The sequence below is a fragment of the Balaenoptera borealis genome, assembly GCF_965194805.1.
Source record: "Balaenoptera borealis genome assembly, chromosome: 1".
Lineage (NCBI taxonomy): Eukaryota > Metazoa > Chordata > Mammalia > Artiodactyla > Balaenopteridae > Balaenoptera > Balaenoptera borealis.
Window position 1 is genome coordinate 36,386,393 of NC_138860.1, and position 27,612 is coordinate 36,414,004.

The 27,612-nt window shown below is 37.0% G+C and overlaps 1 protein-coding gene across 1 annotated transcript in view; it reads left to right on the forward strand.

Moving 5' to 3' along the window:
• The window catches only part of CR1 (complement C3b/C4b receptor 1 (Knops blood group)), a 159,951-nt gene that overhangs the window by 47,195 nt on the left and 85,144 nt on the right, over positions 1 to 27,612 (forward strand). Inside the window, 4 exon segments of the mRNA XM_082363858.1 lie at positions 11,128 to 11,527; positions 11,652 to 11,889; positions 12,505 to 12,604; positions 23,934 to 24,019. Of these exon segments, the coding sequence (XP_082219984.1) occupies positions 11,128 to 11,527; positions 11,652 to 11,889; positions 12,505 to 12,604; positions 23,934 to 24,019 (824 nt within the window).

Below are 27,612 nucleotides of genomic sequence, written 5' to 3' on the forward strand. Positions count from 1 at the left end.
TCAGGGCTTTTCCAACTAGATAAGTTTATTCTAAACTAGCTCTGTACACCTAGGTAGAAAATAAGCTCTTGGAAGCAAAGTGAGCATGCCCACTTTTGCAGAATATTCGAATCTACCTGTTAGCATCTACCTTTCTCTATGGATGATAACTATAACGTCAATTTATTAAGTGCTTTCTATGTATAAGATGCTACTAAATGCTTTGCATCTTTGACCCTCTCAGCGAAAGTACTAGGTAAATATTATTATCACTTTTATGAAAGTGAAACTGAGGCTCAGAGAAATTTAAGCAGCTCATCTAAGACCCCACAGCTAGTAAGTAGAAGACATTGGATTCAAGGCCAGGTCTCTACAAATTCAAACGTTTTAACACCATGTGCCATTATCTTTTGTGTTAGTTTCTTATTGCTGTTATAACAAATTACCACAAACTCAGTGGCTTAAAACAACAGAAATTTATTCTCTTAAAGTTCTGGAGGTCAAAATCTACAATGGGTTCATAGGGTTGTGTTCTTTCTGGATGCTCAAGTGGAGTGTAGGTTTCCTTGCTCTTTCTACCTTCCAGAGGCAGCGTACATCCTTTGGCTCATGGTCCCCTTTCTCTACTTTCAAAGTCAGCAGTGCACCATTTTCAAATCTTCTTCGGTCTCCTTTGATCCTTTGCTTCTTTCCTATAAGGACCTTTGTGATTAAATTTAGGGTCCATCCAAATAATGCAGGATGATCTTCCCATTTCAAGGTTTTTAAGCGAATCACATCTGCAAAGCGCTGTTGCCATCTTATGTAACATTCACAGTTTCCAAGGATTAGGGCATGGATGTTTTGGGAGCTCATTATCTAGCCTACCACATATTTCCACACAGATTTTCAAAATTTTAGCTGAGCCTGCTGAGGGAATCCATTGCCATTAGGATCCAGGTTAGCAGCAAATGGTTACAGCCCAGCAAACAGCCTGCAGTGTGTACGTTGATTATGACTAGTGTTAGTTTAAAATGTATGTAGAATTTAAGTACATGATAATGATAGAACAAAAGAGAGGAGGGAAGTAAATGGAGTTAGCATTTTCTATGATTCTTGCATTGTTGGGGAAGATATAATTGTTAATTACCTGTTACTATGTTAAGGATGCACATTATCTTTAAAGGAACAATAAAAGTAGATTATTATTATGTTCATAATAATCTAATAAAAATAAATAAGTAAAATAATAAGTATAATTGATAATCAATAAGAAGGCAAAATAGAAGAGAATAAAGCACATAGAAAACATAGGATAAATAAAAAAACAAATAGTAAGATGATTGATTGAATCCCAAAGACATCAACAATTACATTAAATATAAACAGACAATTCCACTTTAAATACAAAGATTGTCATGCTACTGCATTTCCCAAACTGTGGGTTGAGGTGCCCTGGGGGCCTTCATAAATTCACAGGAGACCTAAGGAATATTCTAAATTTTCAGTGGAAACACAGCAATATTTGATAGCTCTCACGTATTTTGCAAACTGCTAGCTCAGAGTAGCTCCCAGTTGCATTAGGTTGCAGAAAGTTCCGCTTGGTGACATCAAATCTTTGCAAAGCTGGGTTTTCAGCAGTGACTGTGATAAAGAAAAAGTACCAAATGAAAATTAATGGTATAGGAAATTAAGTGGCAGTTTACAATCTGATTCCAAGGTTTGAGAAGTTGAGCAGTGTCTAACATTCTATTATTAAGAATTATGGTGGGCACAAGACTTATTAAGCTGTTTGGGTCCAGTTATTTAATAAATAAAACTGTTAAGTATTTCTTTTTTGGCTAGGAATGACGTGAAAAAATTACTAAGACCTCAAGAGCACTGTGAACTTAGTTTGGGAACCTCTATCATAATTAATTAAAAATAAAAACTACAGGGAATTCCCTGGTTGCCAAGTGGTTAGCACTCCATGCTTTCACTGCCAGGGCCCAGGTTCAATCCCTGGTCAGGGAACTAAGATCCTGCAAGCTGTGCTGTGCAGCCTAAATAAATAAATATATAAATAAAAGAATAAATAAAAGTAAAAATAAAAACTATGTGTTCCATACAAAACAAATAATATACATGTTCAGAGACAGAATGAATGAATATAAAAAGATGGAAAACACATTATGCAAAAATGAACCAAAAGAAAGCTGATTTGACAAATGTGGCATTATGACAATCTTTGTCTTTAAATTATCATTGTGTGTTTATATTTAAAATAGTTATAGATATATAGAGGACTAAATCTACAAACTTGTTATTTGTTTCTTAATTGCCTTATAAATAAAGCAGACAAAATAGAATTTGAGGCAAGATTCATTACTAGAGATAAAGAGAGATATGTTCTAATTATAAAAGAGTCTATCTACTAGAAAATATAATTTTAAAATATATAAAGGTACATTACTGTACCTAAATAAAAATGTTAAAAATATGTATATATTAATATATAAAAGTAAAAAAATGGACAGAGTTAGAAAAAGAAATAAGACAAATGTACAATAGATGGAACATTATCTGGTAGAATAAGCAGACCCCCAACAAATCAGTAAGTGTGTAGAAGATTTAAACAAATATTAACAGATTGTGCCTCACTGATATACCCAGGGCACTGCACCCTCTACAACAGACGCATATTTTTTACAAATACATACACATACAGTTATCTCAGTTGATCATACGCTGAGCCATAAAACAAACTCAATCAATCTCAAAACTTGATAATAAATATACAGCTAGAAACATTCCTCAAATGGTTGTAAATTCTGAAAAACATTTCTAAGTAAACCATGGGTCATTGAAGAAACTACAATGGTCATTATCAAATATTTTAAACTGAAAAAAAAGAAAATATGACACATTAAAACTTGTGGAATACAGCTAAATCTATGCTTAGAATAAAAATAATAGTCTGAAGCTTTTTTTAGACTATGATAAGCTGAAAATAAAAAAATTCTAAGTAATTATCTCAAGAAATTCATTTTTTAAAAAAGAACACCAAATAAACTCAAGAAACTTTTAGTAAAAATAAAATGAAGATAAACATAAATCAACAAAGCCAAAAGCTGGTTCTTTGAAGACTAAAAAAATTGACCAGTTAATTGATTGGTTTCAATCTATCCTCCATTATTTGAATTAATTAGTAGGGAGTGTGGGGAGGAACAACAGATTTAAAAACAAAAACAAAAAAAAGGGATTTTTAAAACTAAAGTAAAATGGTATATTTCCAGCAGATATTTCTTCTTGATTACATATTGATTGACTCTAAATGGTATTTTTATTACTTTAACTTAAACCTATGAGGTCTTAAGGGGTAGTAGCTGAGTCTAATATTTAAAATATGCATTTAAACATATGCTTTCATAGTTGTTGAGCTTTGTCTACAAATCATGTGCTGAAATTTCTTTTTGCTGACTTGGCAACAGACTTCCAACAGTGGTTACTGCTACAACTATGAAACATATTGGAGAAAAAAAGAGAAAGTAGCATAGAAATTTCTCCACTAGCTTTTTTTTTAAACTCAAACACAAATTGTTTACTTTATTTCTTTAACAATAAAACAGTAATAATGACACAATAATTTAGTTGTAACAAAGCCCTCAACAGAGCAAAATAAGAACAAAGGTAATTAAGGAGGCAGAGCTTAAGTTCAAGTTACTTGTCTCCTTTAAACAGGAAAAACTATCATTAGTCTAGTGGTTCTCGAACAGGTCTGCTCATTTGAGGAATGGGAGGAAGGAGAACTGGTGCTTAAAAGAAATAGCTACACCCAAAGCCCACCTCAGAACAATTACATGAGAATCTCTCAGGAGTGGGGCCCATTCAAAACTTTTTGAAGTGCTGTCAGCGTTTACAACAACAAGTCTAAAGTAATAAGCATTAAACACCATACCCTCAAAGCAATCCAAAACCAAGGAATTAAAAAAGAAAGAAAAAGAAATATGATAAATTCCTTTCCTCTTATCCTGAGACAAAGGGGAAGGAAGCACCTACTCATTTCTCTTTCTTTTTTATCCAATTTTGATTGCCCAAAGTCAAGTTTAACAAATGTTAAATATTGGAACTTATGCAAATATCCTACCCAATTAAAATTTTCACTACTTTACATCTAGAAAGCTCTTTTAAAACAATACAAGGGGGAAGGAGCTTCAAGATGGCAGAAGAGTAAGACGTGGAGAGACCTCCCTCCCTACAAATACATCAGAAATACATCTACATGTGGAACAACTCCTACAGAACACCTACTGAACGCTGGCAGAAGACCTCAGACCTCCCAAAAAGGGTCTCTGTGCTCCAACCGAGTGTCAGAGCTGTGCCTCTGAAGTGGGAGAGTCAAGTTCAGGACATTGGTCCACCAGAGACCTCCCAGATCCACGTAATATCAAACGGTGAAAAACTCCCAGAGATTTCCATCTCAACACCAAGACGCAACTCCACTAAACGACCAGCAAGCTAAAGTGCTGGACACCCTATGCCAAACAACTAGCAAGACAGGAATACAACCCCACCCATTAGCAGAGAGGCTGCCTAAATTCATACTAAGTTCACAGACACCCCAAAACGCACACCAGATGTGGACCTGCCCACCAGAAAGACAAGATCCAGACTCATCCACCAGAACACAGGCACTAGTCCCCTCCACCAGGAAGCCTATACAACCCACTGAACCAACATTAGCCACTTGGGGACAGACACCAAAAACAACGAGAACTATGAACCTGCAGCCTGCAAAAAGGAGACCCCAAACACAGTAAGTTAAGCAAAATAAGAAGACAGAGAAACACACAGCAGATGAAGGAGCAAGGTAAAAACCCACCAGACCTAACAAATGAAGAGGAAATAGGCAGTCTACCTGAAAAAGAATTCAGAATAATGATAGTAAAGATGATCCAAAATCTTGGAAATAGAATGGAGAAAATACAAGAAACGTTTAACAAGGACCTAGAAGGACTAAGGAGCAAACAAACAATAATGAACAACACAATAAATGAAATTTAAAATTCTCTAGAAAGAATCAGTAGCAGAATAACTGAGGCAGAAGAATGGATAAGTGACCCGGTAGATAAACGAGTGGAAATAACTACTGTACAGCAGAATAAAGAAAAAAGAATGAAAAGAATTGAGGACAGTCTCAGAGACCTCTGGGACAATATTAAACACACCAACATTTGAATTATAGGGGTCCCAGAAGAAGAAGAGAAAAAGAAAGGGACTGAGAAAATATTTGAAGAGATTATAGTTGAAAACTTCCCTAATATGGGAAAGGAAATAGTTAATCAAGTCCAGGAAGCACAGAGAGTCCCATACAGGATAAATCAAGGAGAAACATGCCAAGACACATATTAATCAAACTATCAAAAATTAAATACAAAGAAAAAATATTAAAAGCAGCAAGGGCAAAACAACAAATAACATACAAGAGAATCCCCATAAGGTTAACAGCTGATCTTTCAGCAGAAACTCTGCAAGCCAAAGGGAGTGGCAGGACATATTTAAAGTGATGAAAGGGAAAAACCTACAACCAAGATTACTCTACCTAGCAAGGATCTCATTCAAATTAAATGAGAAGAGAAATTAAAATATTTACAGACAAGCGAAAGCTAACAGAATTCAGCACCACCAAACCAGCTTTACAACAAATGCTAAAAGAACTTCTCTAGGCAGGAAACACAAGAGAAGGAAAAGACCTACAACAACAAACCCAAAACAATTAAGAAAATGGTAATAGGAACATACATATCAATAATTACCTTAAATGCAAATGGATTAAATGCTCCAACCAAAAGACATAGACTGGCTGAATAGATACAAAAACAAGACCCGTATATATGCTGTCTACAAGAGACCCACTTCAGACCTAGGGACACATACAGACTGAAAGTGAGGGGATGGAAAACGATATTCCATGCAAACGGAAATCAAAAGAAAGCTGGAGTAGCAATTCTTATATCAGACAAAATAGACTTTAAAACAAAGACTATTACAAGAGGCAAAGAAGGACACTACATAATGATCAAGGGATCAATCCAAGAAGATGATATAACAATTGTAAATATTTAGGCACCCAACATAGGAGCACCTCAATACATAAGGCAAATGCTAACAGCCATAAAAGGGGAAATCGACAGTAACACAATCATAGTAGGGGACTTTAACACCTCACTTTCACCAATGGACAGATCATCCAAAATGAAAATAAATAAGGAAACACAAGCTTTAAATGATACATTAAACAAGATGGACTTAATTGATATTTATAGGACATTCCATCCAAAAACAACAGAATACACTTTCTTCTCAAGTGCTCATGGAACATTCTCCAGGATAGATCAAATCATGGGTCGCAAATGAAACCTTGGTAAATTTAAGAAAATTGAAATCGTATCAAGTATATTTCCCAACAACAACGCTATGAGACTAGATATCAATTACAGGAAAATATCAGTAAAAAACACTAACACATGGAGGCTAAACAATACACTACTTAATAACCAAGAGATCACTGAAGAAATCAAAGAAGAAATAAAAAAATACATAGAAACAAATGAAAATGAAAACACGACGACCCAAAACCTATGGGATTCAGCAAAAGCAGTTCTAAGAGGGAAGTTTATAGCAATACAATCCTACCTTAAGAAACAAGAAACTTCTCAAATAAACAACCTAACCTTACACCTAAAGCAATTAGAGAAAGAAGAACAAGAAAACCCCAAAGTTAGCAGAAGGAAAGAAATCATAAAGATCATATCAGAAATACATGAAAAAGAAATGAAGGAAACAATAGCAAAGATCAATTAAACTAAAAGCTGGTTCTTTGAGAAGATAAACAAAGTTGATAAACCATTAGCCAGACTCATCAAGAAAAAAAGGGAGAAGACTCAAATCAATAAAATTAGAAATGAAAAAGGAGAAGTAACCACTGACACTGCAGAAATACAAACGATCATGAGAGATTAATACAAACAACTCTATGCCAATAAAATGGACAACCTGGAAGAAATGGACAAATTCTTAGAAAAGCACAACCTTCCGAGACTGAACCAGGAAGAAATAGAAAATACAAACAGACCAATCACAAGCAGTGCAATTGGAACTGTGATTAAAAATCTCCCAACAAACAAAAGCCCAGGCCCAGATGGCTTCAGAGGCGAATTCTATCAAACATTTAGAGAAGAGCTAACACCTATCCTTCTCAAACTCTTCCAAAATATAGCAGAAGGAGGAACACTCCCAAACTCATTCTATGAAGCCACCATCACCCTGATACCAAAATCGGACAAAGATGTCACAAAGAAAGAAAACTACAGGCCAATATCACTGATGAACATAGATGCAAAAATCCTCAACAAAATACTAGCAAACAGAATCCAACAGCACATTAGAAGGATCATACACCATGATCAACTCGGGATTATCCCAGGAATGCAAGTATATTTCAATATACGCAATCAATCAATGTGATACACCATATTAACAAAATGAAAAATATAAGCCATATGGTCATCTCAATAGATGCAGAAAAAGCTTTCGACAAAATTCAACACCCATTGATGATAAAAACCCTCCAGAAAGTAGGCATACAGGGAACTTACCTCAACATAATGAAGGCCATATAGGAAAAACCCACAGCCAACATTGTTCTCAATGGTGAAAAACTGTAACCATTTCCACTAAGATCAGGAACAAGACAAGGTTGTCCACTCTCACCACTATTATTCAATATAGTTTTGGAAGTTTTAGCCACAGCAATCAGAGAAGAAAAAGAAATAAAATAATCCAAATTGGAAAAGAAGTAAAGTTGTCACTGTTTGCAGATGACATGATACTATACATGGAGAATCCTAAAGATGCTACCAGAAAACTACTAGAGCTAATCAATGAATTTGGTAAAGTAGCAGGATACAAAATTAATGCACAGAAATCTCTTGCATTCCTATACACTAATGATGAAAAATCTGAAAGTGAAATTAAGAAAACACTTCCATTTACCATTTCAACAAAAAGAATGAAATACCTAGGAATAAACCTACCTAAGGAGACAAAAGACCTGTATGCAGAAAACTATAAGACACTGATGAAAGAAATTAAAGATGATAGAAATAGGTGGAGAGATATACCATGTTCTTGGACTGGAAGAATCAACATTGTGAAAATGACTATATTGCTCAAAGCAATCTACAGATTCAATGCAATCCCTATCAAACTACTACAGGCATTTTTCACAGAACTAGAACAAGAAATTTCACAATTTGTATGGAAACACTAAAGACCCCGAATAGCCAAAGCAATCTTGAGAAAGAAAAGCGGAGCTGGAGGAATCAGGCTCCCTGACTTCAGACAATACTACAAAGCTACAGTAATCAAGACAGTATGGTACTGGCACAAAAACAGAAATATAGATCAATGAAACAGGATAGAAAGCCCAGAGATAAGGCCACGCACATATGGTCACCCTATCTTTGATAAAGGAGGCAAGAATATTCAATGGAGAAAAGGCAGCCTCTTCAATAAGTGGTGTTGGGAAAACTGGACAGCTATATGTAAAAGAAAGAAAATAGAACACTCCCTAACACCATACACAAAAATAAGCTCAAAGTGGATTAAAGACCTAAATGTAAGGCCAGACACTATAAAACTCTTAGAGGAAAACCTAGGCAGAACACTCTATGACATAAATCACAGCAAGATCCTTTTTGATCCACCTCCTAGAGAAATGGAAAGAAAAAGAAAAATAAACAAATGGGACCTAATGAAACTTAAAAGCTTTTGCACAGCAAAGGAAACCTTAAACAAGACGAAAAGACAACCCTCAGAATGGGAGAAAATATTTGTAAATGAAGCAACAGACAAAGGATTAATCTCCAAAATTTACAAGCAGCTCATGCAACTCAATATCAAAAAAACAAACAACCCAATCCAAAAATGAGCAGAAGACTTAATAGACATTTTTCCAAAGAAGATATACAGATTGCCAGCAAAAACATGAAAGAATGCTCAACGTCATTAATCATTAGAGAAATGCAAATCAAAACTACAACGAGATATCATCTCACACCAGTCAGAATTGCCATCATCAAAAACTCTACAAACAATAAATGCTGGAGAGGGTGTGGAGAAAAGGGAACGCTCTTGCACTGTTGGTGGGAATGTAAATTGATACAGCCACTATGGAGAACAGTATGGAGGTTCCTGAAAAAACTAAAAACAGAACTACCTTACCACCCAGCAATCCCACTGCTGGGCATATACCCTGAGAACACCATAATTCAAAAAGAGTCATGTACCACAATGCTCACTGCAGCTCTATTTACAATAGCCAGAACATGGAAGCAACCAAAGTGTCCATCATCGGATGAATGGATAAAGAAGATGTGGCACATATATACAATGGAATATTACTCAGCCATAAAAAGAAATGAAATGGAGTTATTTGTAGTGAAGTGGATGGAGCTAGAGTCTATCATACAGAGTGAAGTAAGTCAGAAAGAGAAAAACATATACTGTATGCTAACACATATATATGGAATAAAAAAAAAAAATGGTCATGAAGAACCTAGGGGCAAGACGGGAATAAAGACGCAGACCTACTAGAGAATGGACTTGAGGACACGGGGAAGGGGGAAGGCTAAGCTGGGACAAAGTGAGAGAGTGGCATGGATATATATACACTACCAAATGTAAAGTAGATAGCTAGTAGGAAGCAGCCGCATAGCACAGGGAGATTAGCTCGGTGCTTTGTGACCACCTAGAGGGGTGGGATAGGGAGGGTGGGAGTCAGGCAGACATAAGAGGGAAGAGATACTGGGATATATGTGTATGTATAGCTGATTTACTTTCTTATAAAGCAGAAACTAACACACCATTGTAAAGCAATTATACTCCAATAAAGATGTTAAAAAATTTTAAAAATTAAAAAATTAAATTAAATTTAATTTAATTAAAAAAAATAAAATAGATCATGGATAAGGACCTACTGTATAGCACAGGGAGCTCTACTTAATACTCTGTAATGACCTATATGGGCAAAGAATCTAGAAAAGAGTGGATATATGTATAACTGTTTCACTTTGCTGTACAGCAGAAACTAAAACAACACTGTAAATCAACTATACCAATAACAATTTAAAAAATAATAATAATCATAAACTAAGGGAAGGAAAAAAAAACACAAAAAACAATACCAGGGGTAATTCCCTGATGCTGCAGTGGTTAAGAATCCCCCTGCCAATGCAGGGGACACGGGTTCGAGCCCTAGTCTGGGAAGATCCCACATGCCGCAGAGCCACTGAGCCCATGCACCACAACTACTGAGCCTGCGCTCTAGAGCCTGTGAGCCACAACTACTGAGCCGCGTGTCACAACTACTGAAGCCCTTGCGCCTAGAGCCCGTACTCTGCAACAAGAGGAGCCACCACAATGAGAAGCCGTGTACCGCAAAGAAGAGTAGCCACCGCTCATCGCAAGTAGAGAAAACCTGCGTGCAGCCAAAATAAATAAATAAAACAAAACAAAACAAAAACAATACCAGGTTTCAGAAAGAATCCCCCACATTTTAAGTTTGCATAGATGTTTAAGTCATCTATTTGTTCAACGAAGAAGAGTCGATGAAATGTATTAGAAAGCATTTTATTAATAAATTATTATAAAACAATATTCATTTCATGTAGCACAAATTAACTTTTTGGTGCAACAAGAGGAATATCTGAATGTTTCCCATCTATTTCTAAAACTGTCAGAATTCCTTTGTATAAGATTGATATCTTCAAATTTAGAACCTAAACATAAATTTTTCTTAAGAATGCATACATAAAATACTTCTCCTGTAACTGCACTATATCCTTGACAAATCCCTATTGGGAGGTACAGTAGTGGCTGCAGGCATTTATCTTTAAAACAATTTTTCCTCATTTTTCAGGTTTGGGAATGATATCACATCAAGTATGGAAAATAACTTTTTTCCTTAAGAAGACATAAATTCACTTAGAGATGTCTCCTCAAATTCAGAAAAACCCATTTCTTCAGCTCCTTCTGTCAGGACTCCATATTAATCTCAACCACTGCATTCTTGCCCGGAAGTGTTGTTTTTGTCGGGTTGTCTTCACTTACATCTTCAATGTCTGCCAGATCATTAGGTGGTAAAGGATTCCTCCAGCACTGGAAGCTGTTTTACTGCCAAAATTCTTCATTGAGCTGGCGCAGCGCGGCCCCCCAGTCTCCCCGCAGGGACTCTGCGCGACCCGCCCCGTCGTCGCCACCGCCCCTCCCCTGGCCCGCGGGGCCGCACGGGCGGCTGCGGCAGCGGCGGATCGCCACTCTCCAGGCCGCGACCCTCAAGCTCCGCGCCGTCCGGGGCGACAGTGTCCCCGCTGTCACGGCGCTTGCTGGGCGAAACCGAAGCCTCAGTCATACCCCCCGCGTCGATTTTACGCTTTCGGGGCAGCTCCGGGATGCTGAGGGGCTGCCCGGAATGCGAGACCCCCGGCGGCGGGATCCAAAGCCGTGGCCGCGCCGGCTTCTCAGGAAAGTCGCGGAGCAGGAGCCGCTTCCAGGGCACGTGGAACGTCAGGGGCTCGGCAGCACGCTGCTTGCCCCTGGGCCCCGAAGGCTCGGGTGGAGCCCGCCCGGCGCGGGTGGCCGAGCTCCCGTAGCTGTGGGAGTGGAGGGCCTCTCCACTAACTTTGACGTCCCTGTGGTCTTGCTCTCCAGGTCAGTGCCAATCCCCGGTGCGCCTTACATTCGCCATGCCTACAGAACCGATTGACAAAGATGAGTTTCCTGTTGGGACATCTGTGAAGTATAAATGCCGCCTTGGTTACTACGGAAGAGTGTTCTCTATCACCTGCCTGCAAAACTCTGTCTGGTCAAGCCCTGAAAACAACTGTAGGCGTAAGTAACTCTAGACTGAGGACTCCTCTGTGTCAATAATCCTTAAGGTCTGATCAGTCGTTCAAATTTTGAAACAAAGACACGTGTCTTGGTAACTTTGCCTAAGGTATAAAAAGATGTGAGAGTTATTCTTGTAGGTCATATCTTCCTACTGCTTTGAGTTCCTAGCACCTTCATTACAAGTTCATTTCATGAGAAATGACCATCACAAGGCATGATTGAGGGAAAATCTCCATTCACTAGGGGTGTCCCATTTTTACAACTGAAACTAAGTAATGAATGACTCAGGAAAGGAAAGAACAGTGTAGGTGGGGAGAGAATCCCAAACTTCAAGACTTTTGATGTACACTGGTTGAATTACAGAGTAAGCATTTTAGTAATAAAGCAAAGTTTACATCTTTCTAAGAGGCAAAAAATATGGGGATGAGATCTGGAAGGGAGGTCTTCTTGAAAGTGGTGCTTAGTAGGTGGCTGATCCTGAGGCAGTCTTGTGAGTTTCCTCAAGGTGGCAAATCTATGGAACTACAAGAGCTATGGCCAGTTTGGGACCTTATGTATTAACAGACGTTCAGAGTATTCTACACCCAGTCCCCACATTCTGCTTCTTTCCCATAGGTAAATCATGTGGATCTCTTCCAGAGCTCATAAATGGCAAAATGGACATCAACAAAGACACCCAGTTTGGATCAACTGTTAATTATTTTTGTAATGAAGGGTGAGTTGGCAGTAGCTTTGTTTGGGATGACAGTTCTAGAATTGTAACACTAGTCTCTAAACAGTAGTCTCAGAAAGGAAAGTCAAACTACCTGTCCATTTAAAACATAGCAATAAGATTTCTAAGTAGAAGTTGTGTCTTGAATCCAGGCATTTAACTACCCTTGCAATGACTAAACAAATATTTGAAAAAATAGGAAAAAAACCTGTATCCATGCTAGAAATTGGAGGGGTGAGGGTAGTGTTTTCACACCAAATTAATGCACCTAAAGCCAAGTGAAGCATTTACTAGATGAGAAGGACCAGCATTCTAAAGAAGTAAGTGGAACAAACACACATATATTCTTAACTCAAAGCAATAAGAGCTAGAAATGTTGGACTCAGGAAAAAGTAGGAAAGAGTTGTTTATTTGGGATGATGGAGTAGATGTGGTGGATGGGCAAATCTTAATTGTTATAGCACCTCTCCAGAAGTGTACACAATACAGGAATCTTGCTGTGGGCATACTCTTGGCTTATCCTTAGGGGAGACAACCAATTTAGGAAAGAAATAGGTACATCTTATATCTTAACTTTTGTTCTGTTTTTATTACTTATTATTACTTACAATACATGCAAAATAACATAAGTGAAACATAAAAATAGTAATAACAATAAAATTAATTTCAGTGCATATGCCACCCACCTTAAAAACCGTCACTAGTACCTTTGATGCTGACTATGTGCTTTTCCCAATTTCCATTCCATCACCTCCAAAACTTCTCCAGAAGTAACCACCATCCTGAATTTTGTCGATCCCTTGCATTTCTTTTCCATTTTCTCCCATACATAGTCCTAATCATTATATTTTTAGTTATACATATTTTGAACTTTATATAAATGACATGATTTTATATGAACATCTGTGCAAATTGCTTTTGATTTAATAGTTTGTTTCTGACATTCATTCATGTTGTTGTTGTTAATTCATTTTCATTTAGGATAGTGTTCTCTTGTCTGGATACAGAAGAATTTATTTCTTTTTTTTGTTGTCGTTAGATATTTGGATTATTTCTAGTTTGTTTTGCTTTGTTTTGTTTTCGCTATTATAAGCATCCCTGATATAAAGATACTCATACATGTCTCCTAGTACACATGGGCAAAAGTTTCTCTAGGACAGTGGTTTTCAAACTTATTTTACCATGATCAACAACTAAGAAATATATTTCTACAGCACATACACACACACATAAACAGACACACATGTATACCACATCACATACACATTTATATAAATTAAAATTGTCACACAAATATTTACCATTATACTGGAAATTCTAGCCAGGAAATTAGTCAAGAAAAAGAAATAAAAGGCATCCAGATTGGAAAGGAGAATTAAAACAGTCTCTGTTTGGAATTAAAACAGTCTCTGTTTGGAGGCCAGATCAAGAGGGTGGAGTAGAAAAATCCTAGCCTTCTCCCACAGACATACGAAAACTACAGCTACATATAGAATAACTATCTCTGAAAGTGACCTGAAGACTAGAAGAACAGATTTTCTACAACTAAGGATATAAAGAAAAGGCCACATTGAGATGAAGAGGAGGGGAAGAGATGTGGTCTAGTCAGAACACCTCCCCCCCAATGCAGTGACCCACAAGCCAGAAGAAAATCACAACCATGGGGGTCCCCCCTGAGGAGTGAGGGGTCCAAGACCCACACTGGGCTCCCCAGCCTGGGGCACCTGCACCGGGAAGACAAACCACCATAGTGTCTGTCTTTGAAAACCAGCAGGCTTATCTTTCAGGGGAGCCAGAGGATAGTGGGAGACTGCTCTTGAAGGGCTCACTTGCTCTGAGTCCCAGCACAGACAGAGCAGCAACTTAAAAAATGCCTTGGCTTTATGAGAAGGAGATTTATTGATTAATTCTGGGGCAGGTACCAGGGGATGGAAGTGCTGGTAGGTGCCATTTTTTTTCTCTCCTTACACCTAGCTGGCCCAGTGCTGGTAGGTGCCTTTCTGTCACTCTTCATCAACATAGGTAACACTACGTGCCCCACCCCAATGTTCCCCTAAGTACCTGCCCAACCCAACCCACCTGCCTCAACCAGTCCCTCTAAAGAAGCTCCCGCCCCATCCTACCTGGTACATGGTTCTGCCCAGGACCAGTGATCCTCCAAAGTGGCTCACATTCTGGGGGACCTAGCCCTTCCCACCAGCAAGCCCACAGAAGTTGCAACCAGGCCTCACAGACAGCTGGGCTGGGGATCGGCCCTGCCTACCAGAGTGTCTTGTAGAAGTCATGGCTTAAACACAACAGGAGGATGCAGGCAGCCCATGCAGGGGATAGCCTTGAGCACCTGGCTTGGGTGACCAGGGGGGATTATGCCACTGGGCTCTACATAAAACTATCTACATAAGGCCACTCTTTTAAAGTTGGGAGATGTAGCTGATATACCTAATGTATAAAAACAAACACCGAGAGTTAGGCAAAATAGGAGACAAAGGAATACCTTCCCAGTGAAAGAACAAGATAAAACCCCAGAAAAAGAAATATACAAGATGGAGATAAGCAATTTATAAGATAAAACGTTCAAAGTAATAGTCATAAAGATGCTCATCAAACTCAGGAGAAGAATGGATGAACACAGTAAGAACATCAACAAAGAGATAGAGAATACAAAGAAGAACCAATCAGAACTGAAGAGTACAATAACTGAAATGAAAAATACATTAGAGGGAATCAATTACAGAATAGAGGATGCAGAAGAACAGATCAGTGATCTGGAAGACAGAGTAGTGGAAATCACCCAATTGGAACAGCAAAAAGAAAAAAAAAGGAATTAAAAAATGAAGATAGCCTTAGGAACCTCTGAGACTACATCAAGCATACTAACATTTTCATTAGAGGGGGCCCAGAAGGAGAAAAGAGAAAGAAAGGGACAGAAAGCCTATTTGAAAAGATAATGGCTGGAAACTTCCCTAACCTGGCATAGGAAACAGACATTAAAATCCAGGAAGCACAGAGAGTCCCAAACAAGATGAAGCCAAAGAGACCCACACGAAGACACATTACAATTAAAATGTCAAAAGTTAAAGATAAAGAGAGAATCTTTAAAGGAACAAGAAAGAAAAAAGTTATGTACAAGGAAACCTCCATAAGACTATCAACTGATTTTTAGGCAGAAACTTTACAGGCCAGAAGGGACTGGCACAATATTTTCAAAGTGCTGAAAGGAAAAAAACTTATAAGAATACCCAGCAAAGTTATCATTCAGAATTGAAAGACAACTGGAGCCTCCCAGACAAGCAAAAGCTAAAAGTTCATCACCACTAAACCAGCTTTACAAGAAATGTTAAAGGAACTTCTTCGAATGGAAAAGAAAAGGCCATAACTAGAAACAAAAAAAAAACTATGAAAGGAAAAATATCTCACTAGTAAAGGCAAACACAGAGTTAACGTAGTGGATCTACCACTTATAAAGCTAGTATGAAGTTTAAAAGACAAAGGTAGTAAAATCCATCTAAATCTAAAATAATTAGTTAAGCAATACACAGAATGAAAGGATGTAAAATATGATGTCAAAAACATAAAATGGGGGAAGGAGTAAAAATGCAGTGCTTTTAGAATGTGCTCCAACTTAAGCAACCATCAAATTAAAATAGGCTGCTATATACATAGGTTGCTATATGTAAATCTCATGGTAACTACAAACCAAAAACCTATAGCACAAAATATAAAGAGAAAAGAATACAGACATAAAGCTAGAGAGAGTCATCCAATCACACAGGAAGAGAACAAGAGAAGAAGAAAGGAACAGAGCAGAACTACAAAAACAACCATAAAACAATTAACAATATGGCAAAAAGTACTTACCTATCAGTAATTACTTTAAATGTAAATGAATGAAATACTCTAATCAAAAGATACAATGTTCTTGGATTGGAAGAATCAATATTGTGAAAATGACTATAATACCCAAAGCAATCTACAGATTCAATGCAATCCCTATCAAATTACAAATGGCATTTTTCACAGAACTAGAGCAAAAAATTTAACAATTTGTATGGAAACACAAAAGACCCCAAATAGCCAAAGCAATCTTGAGAAAGAAAAACAGAGCTGGAGGAATCAGGCTTCCTGATTTCAGACTATAATACAAAGCTATAGTAATCAAAACAATATGGTACTGGCACAAAAACAGAAACATACATCAATGGTACAGGATAGAAAGTCCAGAGATAAAGCCATACAGCTATGTTCACCTAATCTATGACAAAGGAGGCAAGAATATACAATGGAGAAAAGACAGTCTCTTCATTAAGTGGTGCTGGGAAAAGAATGAAATTAGAAGACTCCTTAACACCATACGCAAAAATAAACTCAAAATGGGTTAAAGACCTAAATGTAAGGCCAGAAACTATAAAACTCTTAGAGGAAAACAGGCAGAACACTCTTTGACATAAATCACAGCAAGATCTTTTTTGACCCACATCCTAGAGAAATGAAAATAAAAACAAAAATAAACAAATGGGACCTAATGAAACTTAAAAGTTTTTGCACAGCAAAGTAAACCATAAACAAGATGAAAAGACAACCCTCAGAATAGGAGAAAATATTTTCAAATGAAGTAACTGACAAAGGATTAATCTCCAAAATATACAAGCAACTGATGCAGCTCAATACCAAAAAAAACAAACAACCCAATCCAAAAATGGGCAGAAGACCTAAACAGATATTTCTCCAAAGAAGACACACAGATGGCCAAGACGCACATGAAAAGCTGCTCAACATCACTAATTATTAGAGAAATGCAAATCAAAACTACAATGAGGTATCACCTCACACCAGTCAGAATGGTCATCATCAAAAAATCTATAAACAATAAATGCTGGAGAGGGTGTGGAGAAAAGGGAACCCTCTTGCACTGTTGGTGGGAATGTAAATTGATACAGCCACTATGGAGAACAGTATGGAGGTTCCTTAACAAAACTAAAAATAGAACTACCATATGATCCAGCAATCGCACTAAGGGGCATATACCCTGAGAAAACCATAATTCAAAAAGACACATGCACCCCAATATTCATTGCAACACTATCTACAATACCAGGACATGGAAACACCGTAAATGTCCATCGACAGATGAATGGATAAAGAAGATGTGGTACATATATACAATGGAATATTACTCAGCCATAAAAAGGAATGAAATTGGGTCATTTATAGAGATATGCATAGACCTAGAGTCTCTCATACAAAGTGAAGTAAGTCAGAAAGAGAAAAACAAATATTGTATATTAACGCATATATGTGGACTCTAGAAAAATGGTACAGGTACATATTTGCAGAGCAGGAATAGAGACGTAGACATAGAGAACAGACGTGTTGACATGGGGGGAAGGGGAGGTGGGATGAATTGGGAGATTGGGACTGACATATATACACTACCATGTGTAAAATAGTTAGCTAGTTGGAAACTGCGGTATGGCACAGGGAGCTCAGCTCGGTCCTCTGTGGTGACCTAGATGGGTGGGATGGAGGGCGGTGGGAGGGAGGTCTGAGAGGGAGGGGATATGTGTATACATATAGCTGATTCACTTTGTTGTACAGCAGAAACCAATGCAACATTGTAAAGCAACTATACCCCAATTTAAAAAAAAAAAAGATACAGGATGGCTGAATGGATTAAGAAAACAAGACCCATATATATGCTGTCTACAAAGAGACTCACTTCAAATCTAAAGACACACACAGACTGAAAGTGAAAGCATAGAAAAAGATATTCCACACAAATGTAAACAAAAAGAAAGCTGGAACAGCAAGACTTATATTAGACAAAATACACTTTAAAACCAAGACTGTAACAAAAGACAAAGAAGGACATAACATAATGATAAAGGGATAAATCCAAGAAGAGGACATAACATAAATATATCTATGTACAATAGTCAAGATATGGAAGCAACCTAAGTGTCATTGATAGGTAAATGGATAAAGAAGATGGAGTATATATACAAAACAATATCACTCAGCCATAAAAAAGAATGAAATCTTGTCATTTGTGAAAACATGAATGGACCTAGAGGGCATTATGTTAAGTGAAATAATTTAGACAAAGAAAGACAAATATGATTTCACTTATATGTGGAATCTAAAAAACAAAACAAATGAACAAACAAAACAAAGCAAAGCAGAAATGGACTCACAGATACAGAGAACAAACTGGTGGTCATCAAAGGGAAGGGGAATAGGGGGTTGGGTGAAACAGGTGAAGGAGATCAAGAGGTATAAACTTCCAGTTATAAAGTAAATAAATCACAGGATGTAATGTACAGCATAGAGAATATAGGCAGTAATATTGTAATAACTTTGCATTATGACAGATGGTTACTAGGCTTATTGTGGTGATCAATTCAATATATACATATATATACATACATATGTATATATATAATATGTCAAATCACCATATTGTACATCTGAAATTAGTACAATATTGTATGCCAACTATAGTTCAATCAAAAAAAGAAAAAGAAAACAACCTCTCTGTTTGCAAATTACATATCTGGTATAGAAAATACTAAGGAATGTACCCACAGACACACACACACACACACACACACACACACACACAAACATATTATAGCTAATAAATAGTTCATCAAGATTTCAGGATACAAGTTATCAGATGATTTATTTTTAACATGGGTGTTTCATTGATGTAAAGGAAGATTATTTTTAGAGAAGGTTTTAAGAACATAATTATATCTAAAATCACAGAGTATAAAAAGAAATCTTGAAATTAAGAAAATTTTAAAGTGCTAGACTTATAGTCAGTGTCTCATTCTTGACCTCAAAAAATGGAGAAAACAAATTCATATGTATTTTTAATGGATGTTACCCTGATCGGGTAAAAAATAATTTCCAGCTGAACAAAAGTAGACAAATTAATCCATGTAGCAAAATAGAGGGAAGAAAATGTTACACTTTCTGCATATAAGTTGGGGTCACAATTGGGGTATTTTTGTTTTTTCCTTTTAGAAATTTATTTTATAAAAATGAGATCATGTTCATTGTAATCAGGATGTAAAAGAAATTTATTGATTTTCTACATGAAGATTTTCTACCTAGTATATCTATTACTTTGCTTGAATAACCTATAGAATTTAAAAGTACATTCTCTCACCGTAGAGAACAAAGTTGAAAACCAATCTATTAAAAGGGCTTCGGTTTATATTATTCAAATCTTCAACATCTTTACTTCAAAGCATATTATTAAGTTAAAGTAATTTTAAGTATATTATAATGGTATATTATAAAATACAGAGCTCAAAAGAGTAGAATAGGAAGTCCAGAAATAGACCCAAATTTGTAAAAGAGGGTATTATATGAAGGTATCATGCAGCATTTCAAAGCAGTAAGCAAACTAGTATTTTTTATTTATGTTAAATAATTAGCACATTTTATGCACCACAATAAATTTCATATTGATCAAAGAATTACATGTTATATGTGACACCTAAATAAAATAAAATAAAAAATGATAAATATGTATCAGATTTAGGAACATTCCAAGTCAATGGGTTCATTTCAAGCAAAGGCAGAATCCACAGAGAGGTTAATAGAATTGACGCATATACAAATACTAAAAACAAATAAAGTACAAATGAAAAACCACAAAAATATATAAATAGCCCTTACAAACAAAATATGAACACCTAAATAGAGAAATGATCAAAAGATACAAAGTGGCAATTAACAAAAGAAAAAGGTACAAATTGTAAATACATGTGGAAGAGTCTGGCCTTGCTATTAATAAAATTAATACAAATGAAAATAACAATAATACGCTACTTTGACCACTTATTCAATCCAAAAGTATTTATTCAGAGCCCACAAATACTAAGAATAGGTACTATTCTGGAAGCTGGAGCTATAGCAAGAAACAAAACACACAAAAATCCCTCTGTATAGCTGATAGTTTTGAAGTTCAGGGTAATGGGCATTGACATAATCTCCTAGTAGCAGTATAAATTGATACAAATTTATACCATTTAACACAATTTAGGCAATGCACTTTTGCCAAGAAGTCAAACTTAACAGTCTTCCTTTTTGAAGTCTTTTAGACTCCAAAGGCTTGGAAAGGTTGGAATGGAAAACATCTTAATGTTCAACAACAGGGGATTATTTGAGTAAATTAGGGTCCATTCATGTGATGGAATATTATTCTGCCAATAAAAATACTGGGGATTGATTATAATATATTTGCTGGGGTTTGAGGGATTCCAATAAACAATACATGTATCTTCACCACCAAATTTCTGGACCAGCTGAGGAATCAGACAGATGAAGATCAAATTATATCTTTATTGCTGAAAGAGATTAGTAGAGAATAAAACTTTAGGTCAGGGCTAAATGACCTAATTTTTAAAATCCCATTATTAAATGTAATTACCTGTTCTCAGACACAGCTGGACAACTGTAAGCTTCCTGCATCCATCCCATCCCCACGCCCACTCACCACAGGGGTAGGAGAGGCCCCTTAGCACATAGCAGAGAATAAACTAGAATACATCCTCTCTGCAGGCATGAAGAGTGGGAATGCAGAAGTTTGAGATGAATTGCCCTATTCCTTCTCCCAAACTCACCAGTCTGAGAACTCATGATGGGTAGGTTGGGGTAAACAGAGAACCCAGGACTGTCGATCTCAATAAGCCCCCAAAAGGAAATCTGAAAAGCAAATGTAGGTGTCCTACCCAACAATATTGTATATAATGAAAACAGTTTTAGGATAGATGTTATATTTAAAGAAGGTGAGACCCCAAAGGGCCTGTTCTGTGCAAGGCAAGGAGAGGAAGTTTCTTGTTTTTCCAGAGAAGAAGGAGAAAGACAAGTGAGGGATGGAATAAAATGCCTAATGGCATTCACTTCCCAGTGTAACACTCCCTAAAACTTCCCCCAAATGCAACAACAAATGCTTTGAGCAAGTGGATTTGGGGGAGAAACCCACAAAAATCCTGGGCATTGCTGCTAGATAAAATGTTGTGCAGAACCCAAAGCCAGCAGGGAGGGACACAGGAAAGTGAAAGCAGAGAGAAGTATGGGGAAATTAGCCCTAAGACACACAGTAATCATGTGTGTGGAAGAGGACTCTCACACAGCTGTGAAATATAGGTCCTGGCCAGTTTAACCACACCTACTTGACAGCTGACATCCATGTTACATGTATATCTCTTCATGTAAGAAACTGAAAGAATTTTCTGTAAGTTCTTGACCCAGAGTATGGTGCACAGACCAGCAAGGTCAGCAACTCCTGGGAGCTTGTTAGAAATGCAGAATTTTCATACCCACTGAATCAGAATCATATTTTCACAAGATGCCCTGGTGATTTCTATGCAAATAAAACTTTGGAGAAGCACTTCTCTAAACCATTAACTATGTTGTAAGATACTGTTTAGGTAATTTTTTTCCATTACTGGAATTTTCTGTATCTTTCACTTTTTTTCTACAATGACTATTAACTTTTATAATCGGCTTTTAAAGAGCTGTTACTGAACTTCCAGTTCCAGATTCACTTTTCCCTGCTTCTCTCTCTACATATACCTAAATACCCTAGAAATTGTTCAACATACAACCATAAAAGGACCACAAAAGGTAGAAAGAAAGTGGACTGGCTAGGGACCCCAGAACTTAAAGAATGACCCTGCAGTGAGTTCCCTGGGTTTTCTTTTTATCTCTCAGGATGGGTGCTATAGAAGACTGTAAGCCAGAACAGTCAACAAGCAGAGAGAGAGAGAAGCCTACTCTCCTGTTAAAGGACTGGGGAAGGGAAAGCTCAGCAAGGATGTAGTAGGGAGACCCACACTTAGTGATAGTGGTGGCCCAATCTGCCTAAATTAGCAGCATAGGGAGAAATTGGGGATGAGGGAAGTCTATCCTTCCCATGTCACACACCCATGGGAAGCAGCAGGTCCCAGTCCACCAGCAGCTGTATCAATAGCGGAACCTGGGTGCGCTGACATATCTCATGCCCCAGCATGTGAGCCTTATTCTGCCTGCAATGGCAGCATCAGCAGAACCTGGTTGGTGAGACCTAGACTTCAAGATAGCAGCAGGAGGGCTCCTCCACTCACACCAGACATGGGATTGGTAACTTATTTGTCTGGCTTCTTGGAGGCACCTCTGTGCATTTGTCCTCAAGTGGTCTTATGGATGTCTTTCAGAAAATGGTTATTTTATATGATTTGTCATGGAATTTGTTCTAATAAATCATTCTTCTATCATGTGGCAACATGCAAAAAAATAAAACAAAACAAAACGTTTCAGAAGAATTGCCGACTCAAGTTAGAACTTGCTTCACCATTTTTATCCCAATCCTCATGATTAAAAAATCAAAAAGAGCACTTTAAGAAATAATCTTTATGAAGTCAAAAACCAGAGGAGTCTCCATGATTCTCCACTCCTATGGCAAACAGGAAGGAAGAGGTGCACACATAGTGGAAAGACTGCAGCTTTTCTTTACTCCATTTGTTGTCTATTTGTGTGTATGTGTGTTTGCAGTGCAATTTAGAATATTTTCATTTTTGATGGTGTACTGGAAGGCATTAAAAACCTGAAAACAATACTGAAGGCATTAATAAATACAACATAACCACTGCTTCAATGTAACAGTGCTTCAGGTTTCTTCAAGAACATCCACAGCTCTTTTCATTTGATCTCCATTTGACCCATTTTGATGTTTGAATAAAGTTTGTGCTGCCATAGTTTCTTATATATTCATAAGGTAGTGTTCTCAGCTATACCAAATAACACTTGACGGTTATTTGACACTATTCATCTTAACCTGTAGTAGTATCAAGTTCGGCCTTACTCTCCACCAATTTTCATGAATGGTTCAGCCCAACATTCCATGACTATAGAAAATTTCAGCTGAAGTAAAAATAAATGTCATCAGTTTTTCCAAATTGTATAGCAAACTTTGAACAGCTTGTGGCGTACTAATTGAGAATTTCTGCCTTTAACATTTATAATATGAAATAAGTGTTCAACTGTGTTTGTCTTGCTTGGATTTCCTTTGGTTATAGTTTGATGAATCTTATTTATCTTAGATGTACATAAAAAATGTGCCTTAACCTAATAAAGAAGAGAGATCTCATCTAATTTAGAAGGCATGAAGAAGATAATTTTAAAGTCCAAATAAAGACACAAAAGTTGGGAAAGCAATAGTACTTTGACAAATGGAAGTTGTCCTTCTGTATTCTCCCAGACTGTAATCTCTTGTAAGCAGCAATTTAAGCAGGATTAAGTGTTTATTTAGAATATAACATTCATTATTCTTTGCCTCTAGATACCGACTCATTGGTCAATCCTCTGCTGCATGCATCATCTCTGGCAACTCTGTCATCTGGGATAATGACCCACCTATTTGTGAGAGTGAGTTGGAATATTCTTTTCTATCACCTTTACCAATAAGTTCTCACTTTCCCCCTGGAGTTATAAAAATCTTGATTGATTTTTTTCATTCTGTCATTCAGATGGCTGAAGACAGCTATAATGGTCTCAAAAATACATGTGGGGTCCTGGCAACTGTTTTCTTAAGTTCTTCTTTATCCTGGGTTGTGCCTTTTCTGAACCTGGGGACTTAAATGCATAAAAGTCTTCAAACTTTATATTTACCTCAGTTAATTTGGAATTATGTTGGTTCTGCCATCCCCAGTATAATAACCATCCTGCTTAGAAAATTAGTAAAGATTTTTAAAGTGATACTCTTTGAGGTTTGATGAAGCTGTGGAGGAATTCACACTTTCATGTGCCAATGGTTCAACACACTCTCTTGAAAGTCATTATGTAATATAAGCCTCAAAATTGGGCTTATATTTTGACCCGCTTCTTAGAATTTATACTTAGGAAATAAACAGATTGTAAACTTTTTATTGCAGCATACTTTATAATGGCAAACATGTTAAACTAACCTAAATGCACTGCATGGTTCCTAATATGGTTTGCAAGTAACCTATTGGAAGCAAAAAGACATGTTAAAAGTGACTACTGAGAATTCCCTAAGAAGCATAAAATAGCCATGCAGAATTAGAAGAAATACATCCATACATTGGAAATTTATTCAGCCATAAAAAGATATTATGGAAAAACACTTAATATTTATAAAGATGATTATTATATATATTTCTGTGAAGAAAATCAGATGACAAAATAGTATGTTTTATACACAATTTATACAAGACTATACAAGATCTCATTATATTAAAAATAATACACCTTGACATATTTCCATATTTTTGTCTCTATCTATAATTCTGTAACCTTTTCTATATCCAACCCTGGCAAATGGCTTTAAGCCTCCTTGGTAAAGGGTAGGGAGGAAACTTACAGTATACATTTTGACTGTGCAGCAGTTGCTTCCTCTTCCTCAAGAAGAGTCAGTCTCCCGTTTTATTGAAGCTGCTCTGGGTCTCTAAACTGGTTCTCAAGTCTTAGAATTGGTTGATAAATAACCACAACTCTCTTCTGTAGTGATTCAAGTCAGACTTCTGTTCACTAGACCTAGATCTTCTCTGCTAATACAAATCAACTAAAACTTTAGACCACTATCCATCTGCTTCAGTTTTAGCGATTCCATGATCAATGAGCCAATGACAAAGATCTTTGCAGGAAAATCATTCTGATTTCTGCTTCAGTTGTCTCTGACAGTTAAGTGCTACCACTTGGCCTCTGTGACCCTGAGGTCCTTTCATCCCCATTGGATTCAGGTAACCCCATTTAATAGCTACCATTCCCACTGTCATTCCTGGCCTATGGAGAATAACCATCACAGAGTTCTTCAAGGATGCTGAAACTTCTGCATAAATGTATTTCTCAAAGCCTTGGGTAAAAGGTCTCACTTTCAACCTATGTGCACCATGGAGATAATTAGGGAGTAGATGAACAAGTCTTACATGATAAATCCACTCTAGCATTCCTAGGTCCCTAGGCCACAGGATGTTTTCCTCTGCAGTACACTAATAATGTTCTGCTTTTGAACTTCATTCTGTTAGGCCACACTCAAACTAACACATTGAATTCAGAATCTCAATTCTTTTGCTGTATTTTATACTTTCTCACAGGTCATAAGTTTTATTTCCCCAGATCTCCCTGGTCCTGTCAGGGCTTGAATCTGGTTAGAGGACTAGAAACAATGCAAGGTGGTAGGGATATGTCCTGAGGAAAATCAGCAGTCCCTGCAATTTGGGTTGCCAGACTTAGTAAATAAAAATGTAAGATGCCCAATTAAATTTGAATTCAGAGAAGCAACAGATATTTCTGTAGAATAAATGTGTGCCATGCAATATTTGGGATATACTTAGAAATTTTCTTTTTTTTCTGAAATTCAAATTTAACTGAGCATTCTGTATTTTCCACAGCAGTCCTATCAGGACAGCTACCTCACGAGAGTCTGTTAGTTTCTTCAGGCACGAGGATGCTTTTCTCCTCAGACCAGGGAGGAAGGCTCTCCTTCTGGCAAAGTAGGCTTGGCAGAATTTCTTTTTTTCTTCTTTGCCATCTGTGTATCTTCTTCTTCTTTTTTTTTTTTTTTTGTATTTAGAATTATTTACTTTTCTTTGTGGTTACAATTTTTTTTAACATCTTTATTGGAGTATAATTGCTTTATAATGTTGTGTTAGTTTCTGCTGTATAAAAAAGCAAATCAACTGTCTGCATACATATATCCCCATATCCCCTCCCTCTTGCATCTCAATCCCACCCTCCCTATGCCACCCCTCTAGGTGGTCACAAAGCACTGAGCTGATCTCCCTGTGCTATGCATCTGTTTCCCACTAGCTATCTATTTTATATTTGGTAGTGTATATATGTCAATGCTACTCTCTCACTTCATCCCAGCTTACCCTTCCCACTTACCGTGTACTCAAGTGCATTCTCTACGTCTCTGTCTTTATTTTATTCCTGTCCTGCCCCTAGGTTCTTCAGAACCTTTTTTTTTTTTTTTTTTAGATTCCATATATATGTGTTAGCATACAGTATTTGTTTTTCTCTTTCTCACTTACACCACTCTGTATGACAGACTCTAGGTCCATCCACCTCACTACAAATAACTCAATTTCATTTCTTTTCATGGCTGAGTAATATTCCATTGTATATATGTGCCACATCTTCTTTATTCATTCATCTGTTGGTGGACACTTAGGTTGTTTCCATGTCCCAGCTATTGTAAATAGAGCTGCAGTGAACATTGTGGTAAATGACTCTTTTTGAATTATGGTGTTCTCAGGGTATATGCCAAGCAGTGGGATTGCTGGGTGGTAAGGTAGTTCTGTTTTTAGTTTTTTAAGGAATCTCCATACTGTTCTCCAGAGTGGCTGTATCAATTTACATCCCACCAACAGTGCAAGAGGGTTCCCTTTTCTCCACACCCTCTCCAGCATTTATTGTTTGTAGATTTATTGATGATGGCCATTCTGACCGGTGTGAGGTGATACCTCATTGTAGTTTTGATTTGCATTTCTCTAATGATTAGTGATGTTGAGCATCCTTTCATGTGTTTGTTGGCAATCCGTATATCTTCTTTGAAAAATGTCTATTTAGGTCTTCTGCCCATTTTTGGATTGGGTTGTTTGTTTTTCTGATATTGACCTGCATGAGCTGTTTATATATTTTGGAGATTGATCCTTTGTCAGTTGCTTCATTTGCAAATATTTTCTCCCATTCTGAGTGTTGTCTTTTCATCTTGTTTAAGGTTTCTTTTGCTGTGCAAAAGATTTTAAGTTTCATTAGATCCCATTTGTTTATTATTCTTTTTATTTCCATTTCTCTAGCAGGTGGGTCAAAAAGGATATTGCTGTGATTTATGTCATAGAGTGTTCTCCCTATGTTTTCAGTTAGGAGTTTTATAGTGTCTGGCCTTACATTTATGTCTTTAATCCATTTTGAGTTTACTTTTGTGTATGGTGTTAGGGAGTGTTCTAATTTCATTCTTTTACATGTAGCTGTCCAGTTTTCCCAGCACCATTTAT